Raw genomic sequence first — 7,450 nt, 5'->3', positions numbered from 1 at the left:
ATAGTACTGTGCTGAGCACTCTCCAGGAGGTAGACAGCATGGCATGGTGGTATGTGACTAGCTGTGACCACATAAGCTGAGACTGTGAAAAGTAATGTTGATAATCAAAGAGAGAGATTACAATTGTTACAGGAATTCTACATTACTATTGTTTTTAAATTTTATTTCTTTCAGAGAGGAAGGTAGAGGGGGAGATAGAAACATCAATGATGAGAATCATTGATTGGCTGCCTCCTGTACACCCTCTACTGGGAATAGAGGCCTCAACCAGGGCTTGTGCTTCTTCAGAGAACTGAACTTTGACCTTTTGGTTGAGCCACCCTGGCTGGGATTAAATTATTTTCTTTTATTACAACATTGAAAATTCTCATATAGGCAGATATAAAAGTATAGAGTAATGAAAAATATAGTTAAGACAAGTATTTTTTTTTTACTGCACTGTAATTTAAACTGTCAGAACATTGTGCCCTAGCCGGTTTGGCTCAGTGGATAGAGCTTTGGTTTGTAGATTAAAAGGTCCCAGCTTAGATTCCAACCAAGGGCACATACCCAGGTTGCACAACTCCCCCAAGTTGGTGCGATCAGGAGTCAACCAATCAATTATTCTCTCTCATCATTGGTGTTTATAGCTTACCTCTCCCTTCCTCTCTGAAATCAAGTAAAAAGTAACATCTCAGAACATTGAGACTGAAGTTGGTTTTGATTTTTTGTGATGCAATATTCAAAACCCTGTGGTTTGAACAGTGCCTCCTTTCTTCTCTGTGGCAGAGAAGAAAGGAGCCAGCATCTGCTCTGTGACGCTGTAAAGTGTCGTGTTCCCTTCTAAGTTTAGGGCAACTTTCCACATATAATCCTCTGAGCTTTCGATGTCACCAGGTATTTAAGAGTTCCTTCACTGGGGAAGTGTTCTTCCTCTGGGACATCATTTTGGGCCACAACCACTTTCTTATTAATGTTGATGCCATTGTCTTAACTATGTGCCTTTGGCCCCATGGTGCTCTCTCCAAGGGCATTCCCACCATTCCCACCATCTGCTGTTCCTTCTCTGGCTCCATTTAGGTGCTGCTGAAATTTCACTCTCAGTGTTACCACTGTCATTTCTGTGCTCCCCTTCCATCTTTGCTGGCGATTCCCTTTCAATTGTCCATTTTTGTAAAATCTCACATGGTTGTTTTTTTTGTGTGTTTTGTTTTTGTTTGTTTGTTTGTTTTACTGAGAGAGAAGGAAGTAACACATTCACACACATGCTTGAATTATGGGTGCTCAGTGACCCATTACTGACAGACTTTGAAAGAACTGATGTGATTAGTTATTGATTGTAATGCTCATTTGTTTACTTAGTGATGGGTGGACTGAAGAGCTGGCAACTAGCTTTGTCCATTAGGCATTTTCATTAATATAGTGTGGTATTGGGATTAGACCATGTTGCTTAGGGACTGGTCTTATTGAACTGGACAGAGATAATGGACTCATGCAGTGAGACCAGCCTGTACTCTTGTCTTCATTTTCCAGAAGAACTGAGGCCCAAAGAGGTGACATGACTCATCAAATGTCACATAGAGCTGGGATGTGAACCCATGTAGTTGGGCTTTAGAGGCTGAGCAGTTCGTCGCCTTAACCATCACACACCTTTCCTTTATTCCCCTTGTGGGGGAGGCGGTGTGTTTCCTTAGATCTGACATCCTCTGTACTGATGTGTCCTCAGTCACTGATCAGACCCCCTTGTCAGGCATTGACAAGGGCTAACCCTATCTGGGACTCAAACCCTCTCTCCCTGCCCCATCCAGGTACCTTGGAGACCAGGATGCGACTATGTCCATCCTGGATATATCCATGATGACTGGCTTTGCTCCCGACACTAATGACCTCAAACAGGTGTGAAAATCCTGGGCTAAGGGGCTAGGATTATTGGGAAGGAGCCTAGGATCTGGAAGAGGCTGAGGGAAGGAAGGGATTTTCACAAACTCTTCCCTTCTCCAGCTGGCCAATAGCACTGACAGGTACATCTCAAAGTTCGAGTTGGACAACAAGGCCTTCTCCAACAAGAACACCCTCATCATCTACCTGAACAAGGTGAGGCTTCCATTGGGACCTTGACCCATAGGTCGCTGGCCTTTTCCTTCTCTATTGGTCTTTGTCTTAGAGTCCTCTGCTTAATCCATTCCTTCTAGAATAAAAGAGGATTGGTTGTGCATGAGATGGGTGTTTTCTTTTTAGTTTAATTTTCATTTTTGTACTTTAAATATTTATGGAATCCTCACCCTACAGAGCAATTGTAGAACAGTATAAAAATTTCTATATACCCTTTACCTAGATTCATTAAGTGATAGCAATTTCCTCCAAATATACATGTTTATCACATATACATACATGTATGTCTGTCTTCCTTTCATCCTCTCTTTTTTTTCTTTCTCATTTATTTTTCCAACTTTATTGAGATATAACTGGCATGTAACACTGTGTAAGTTTAAGGTATACAATGTAATGATTGGATATATGTATATTGGAAAATGATAACCATAGTGTGTGTGTGTGTGTGTGTGTGTGTGTGTGTGTGTGTGTGGTGAGAACTTTTAAGATTTACTATCTTAGCAGCTTTCAAATACACAGTGCAGTATTGATAGCCATGGGATATCTGTAGTGGAACAGATAGCAATCCATTGCCAGAATTCAAATTCATGGTCACACCAAATGGAAAGGGAGGCTGAGAAGTGTACTCTAGTCGTGAGCCTTGGAGAAAAAGAAAACAGATTTGTTGAAATGCTCATTAACCTTTGCCACTCCTCATCCTCCACTATCCTCTCCATGCAGATTCCTCCTTGGTCCCCCATTTCTCCTTATACTGGACTCACTGACTTACCTCCTCCTTTTTCCAGATCTCACATTATCAAGAGGACTGTATAGCTTTCAAAGTTCACAAGGAATTTAATGTGGGGCTAATCCAGCCGGGCACAGTCAAGGTGTACTCCTATTACAACCTGGGTGAGCAGCCAACTTTGGGCCTGGGGTCTGAGGATCCCAAGTTTATATTAGATAGGTTCCCAGGGCTTGGTGATTGGGGACCTGGGAGTCCCAGGGTTAGGACTTAGCATCTCCAGGTCTGAGGGACTGGAGTTGGGAACCTGATCCCCACAGGCATGGTCTAGGGTGGAGGACTTAAATCTCTGTTGCTTCCCACCCTGTCTGTCCACAGATGAGACTTGTACCCGGTTCTACCACCCAGAGAGGAAAGATGGACTGCTGAGCAAAATCTGCCATAAAGAAATATGCCGCTGTGCTGAGGGTAGGTGCACTGGAGCCAGGAAGTAGCAGGCCAGGCCCACTTGACACTCTGCCCCCCCAACCCACCCCTTTCCATGATGGTGATGCAAGTGGCCCCAAAAGTCTACACCCAGGGGACACCAAGAGGGATGGGCCTGGGGCTGATCACACCCATGGGTGGCGGGCCCTGGGTGAGAAGTGGAGCTTAGATCATGTCCCCCGCCCACACGCCCCACAGAGAGCTGCTTCATGCACTATTCAGAGGACCAGGTCACCCCAGAAGACCGGCTGGACAAGGCCTGTGAGCCAGGAGTGGACTATGGTGAGGAGGGGGTGGGGAGACCCACGTGCAATTGTGATTGTGTGTGAGTGATGTTGTGTGTGTGGCTGTGGTTGTGTGGGTGAGACAATGTGATGGCACGTGTGATCATGGTTGTGTGTGTGACTGGCTGTGAGTGGCCAACAGGTTCACGTGTTTCAGGCTATGGTTGTGGGTGACTAGTGTGTGTGTTATTAGAGGCCATGATTGCTGGGAAACCATGATTATGACTGGGCTGGGTATGTGCAAGAGTGTGAAAATGGTGGTTGTGAATAGATGCGGTTGTGTATGTCTCTGAGAGTGTGGCTGTAAATAGGCATGATTGTGTGATGGGAAGAGTGGATGGGCATAGCTGTCCCTGTATATATGATGAATTATGAGTGGCCATAATTGTGTGTATGGCTGTAGGTGACTAAGTGTGAGATGGGGTTGTGAGTTACTGTGACCATATGTGGAAGTGTGTAAGAAATGGTGGTTGTGGGTGACAGTGGACAGGAGTAACTGTCCTTGAGTATGGGATGAGTTGTGGGCGGCTGTAACTGTGCACATGGCTGTGGGTGACTGTGAGATGGTGGTTGTATGACCCTGAGTGGCTGCATGTGGCTGCTTGGGAAGCCATGTGCCAAGGTGCCCTTACAAGTAGGGTGCCACCCTGCTGTCTAGCCTGCCCATGACCCATGCTGGCCCTTCTTTGCCCCCTATTCCACCTCCCCTCCCTCCGCAGTGTACAAGACCAGCCTGCTCAGGAAGGAGCTGTCGGATGATTTTGATGAATACATAATGGTCATCAAGGAGACCATCAAATCAGGTCAGCCCTGGGATGTCTTTTGTCTTGCTGCCTTCCCCTCCCTTCTCCTGCCTCCTCCACCCCAGCTCAGCATCCTTCATCCCCTCCAGGCACCGACAAGGTGCAGCCTGAACAGGAGCGCAGGTTCATCAGCCACGTCAAGTGCAGAGCAGCCCTGAAGATGCAGGAGGGGAAACAGTACCTCATATGGGGCCTGTCCTCGGACCTGTGGGGAGAGAAATCCAAGTGAGTGCCCACCCTGCACATTGTGTGCTCACCTCCTGCCCCACACACTTCCAGGACCCCTCCTGACCTGCCATGTGTCCTCCTCCCCAGCATCAAGTACATGATTGGGAAGGACACCTGGATAGAGCTGTGGCCTGAAGAGGACGAATGCCAAGATGATGAGAACAAGAAGCTGTGCATGGATTTGGCCAGCTTCACAGAGGACATGATTGTCTTTGGCTGTTCTAACTGACCCCCATATGCCCCTCCTCCCAATAAAGCCTCAGTTGTATTTCATGTGATCTCCCACAGTTTGAAGTCTTTACTAGAAGAAAAGAGACAGCCTGTTCCCTAGCTGCCTCACCTGCATCTCAGCTCAGTCCTTACTTGAAATCCTCAAGAATCTCATTTGCATTCTCACTGTGCACTGATCCCTCAGCATCCTCACCTGAAGCTCCCTGCCCCATCACCAGGGTTCTCACTTACTTGCTTACTTGCCTTCTTACTGCATCCTCACCTGAATTTTTTCCACATTCTCATCTGAATCTTTTCCTCCTCTCTTCCCTGCATCATTGACTACATCCACCTGCATTTTTATTTATTTATTTATTTTTTGCATCTCACCTGCCCCCCCCCCCCCCCCGCCTACATGTCTGTCCATAAACTTACTTGTATCTTTACTTATATTTTCACCTGCATCCTCACCTGTTCAAAAATTCCTCATTTGCAGCTCCCTATCTCCAATGGCATTCTCACCTGCATTCCCTTTTGTTCTCTAAGCTCACCTCCCAGTCACCACTTTCTAGTTAAGCCTAAGCAGACTCCTCAATGCTTCTGGAGGACCCAGTGGGGCGGCTGTGCCCAGGAGGGGGCGGTAAAGGGCAGGTAGGGTGACATTTCTGGTCAGGAAGCCTGCGTGAGTGAGGGAAAGGCATGAGTCAGCAGTAGAGGAGAGAGTGCTGGGGCTGTTGTAGTCCTAGCATCACCAGAACTGAGGGGGATGGCGGGGGGTGGGGATGACAGACTGCAAAGTAAAACTGGGACTCCAAAGGCCTCATCTAGTCTCTAGATCCATGCACGGGGGGTAGAATGGTTTGTGTCCCTCAGCCCAGCTGCACTTTCTGCCATCTGGAACCCCTGGAAGGATTTCCGACTGCCTAATTAAATGGGCAGTTGGACATCCCTCTCACAATCTGTGACTGCTGGATCCCAACTGCTTGCCTGCCTGCCTGCCTGCCTACCCGCCTGTCTGATTGCCCCTAATTGCTTCTACCTGCCAGGCTGATCACCCCTAACCACTCCCCTCACAGTTTGATTGATGCCTAACTGCTTCCCTGCTGCCTGATTACCCTCTAAATACACCCTTCCAGCCTGGTTTCCCCCCCCCACCCCCAACTGTCCTCCCCTGCAGGCCTGTTCACCCCTAACTGCCCTCCCATGCTGCCCTAATCACTCACAACTGGCCTCCCCTGCTGGACATTGTGTGGCTTCCATCTTGTGTTCACATGGGGTGGCCATCTTTGACCACAAGGGGGTGGCCATCTTGTGTGTGGAGTGGTCAATTTGCATATTACCTCTTTATTATATAGGATATTTGAAAAAGCACTTTACCTTTAATAATGTGTGGGGTCTCATCCAATCTTTTGAAGGGATGAAGAGGGGGGAAAATCAGGTTTCCTGAATAAAAGGGGATTCAAGACAGCAGTATAGGACGCTCTTTCATGGCCTGTGTAGAAAGAGTTCCAATTCAGGATTCAGGTTCTGGAGAAGGGCTGCACACAAATGAAGAGACTTGAGACTTGAAGAAATTCAACTTGGCGATATGGGGGCCAGGTGGTAGTCCAACTCTAGTGGGAGAACTACTACTGCTCTGGCCTTGCCATCCCCTTTTATTAAGGCTTTGGGAAAAACATCTTAGGCAACATAAACAGAAATTTACATGTGGCCCTTAGGCAGGAAATAACAAAAACTGACACTGGATAAACAAGGTGGAGGCTGCTTCAGCTAACAATATCTCAACTAAAGGTTAGAGCAATTAAGGTTGTTGACCACCCTTTCCTGGCTTCCTGTCAACATCTCTTTTTAGTGAAACTGATTTATTTTCCAGCACAGCAGTGTAGAAATTCTGGCCTTCAGACTAAATGCTGCATCAACTCAACTGAATATGTAGCTCACTGGAGATTTCCAACTTGCCGAGCCACACAATTGCATGAGCCAACTCCTTAAAATAAATCTGTTTTTCTGTCTCCCCATATACAGATAGATAGATGGTACAGATTAAATATAGATATAAGTCTGATACAGAAACCCCTGCCTAATGCAGATGGTCAGGGAAGTCTCCTGTGAAGGAGGGGGTTGGGCGAGGGTTCTTCAGTCAAGACATAGATGACAAGGAAGATGTGGGAAAGACTGTTTCAGGCAGAAGGAACAGTATATGCAAAGGCCCTGAGATACCTGTTGCAAGGTGAGCGAGGGCACAAGGGCTTCAAGATAGTGACACCCACTTAGGGTCTAAGCTCAAGGGATGGCAAGCTTCTTCTCTAAAGGACAAGATAGTCAGTATCTCAGGCTTTGAGGGGTGAGAGGTACAATGGAAGCTATTATTATGGCACTTTCTCCCTGCCATGCCCTGTTTGCATGGGATAGGCCCCTGGAGTGATGGCATGACTTGAGGCCCACTGCTGGAGATATTCTCTGCATGAAGAGTGATCAATCTGAGGCATGGCAATCTAAGCAGGGGCGGGAGTGGGGGTGATCGCCAAGGCCAGTTTCTCTCTCTGCTCCAGATCTCAGCCAACCTGTCCCTTAAAGGCCCAGCTCTCTCATCTGGATAGCTGTCCAGGCACAAGGAGACATGT

The 7,450-nt window shown here is 47.2% G+C and overlaps 1 protein-coding gene and 1 long non-coding RNA gene across 3 annotated transcripts in view; one reads left to right on the top strand and one right to left on the bottom strand.

Moving 5' to 3' along the window:
* Nucleotides 1-4,845, top strand: part of LOC311623470 (complement C3-like) — a gene marked incomplete at its 3' end in the record, with an annotated part of 113,448 nt that extends 108,603 nt beyond the window's left edge. The window contains exons 38-41 of one of the 2 annotated variants that reach the window (XM_084885504.1): nucleotides 3,500-3,583; nucleotides 4,305-4,388; nucleotides 4,478-4,613; nucleotides 4,704-4,845. In XM_084885504.1, coding sequence (XP_084741630.1) covers nucleotides 3,500-3,583; nucleotides 4,305-4,388; nucleotides 4,478-4,613; nucleotides 4,704-4,845 — 446 coding nt within the window. The remainder of the gene's footprint in view (nucleotides 1-3,499; nucleotides 3,584-4,304; nucleotides 4,389-4,477; nucleotides 4,614-4,703) is intronic. The other variant, XM_084885505.1, reaches the window with a different exon arrangement.
* Nucleotides 210-7,450, bottom strand: part of LOC311623502 — a 199,471-nt gene continuing 192,230 nt past the window's right edge. The window contains exon 3 of the long non-coding RNA XR_014795157.1: nucleotides 210-231. This is a non-coding gene — a long non-coding RNA (uncharacterized lncRNA). The remainder of the gene's footprint in view (nucleotides 232-7,450) is intronic.

Source organism: Pipistrellus hanaki (genome assembly GCF_964339955.1).
Source record: "Pipistrellus hanaki genome assembly, chromosome: 5".
Lineage (NCBI taxonomy): Eukaryota > Metazoa > Chordata > Mammalia > Chiroptera > Vespertilionidae > Pipistrellus > Pipistrellus hanaki.
The sequence above is the reverse complement of the archived record's forward strand: the minus strand, read 5'-3'. Positions and strand labels throughout refer to the sequence as shown.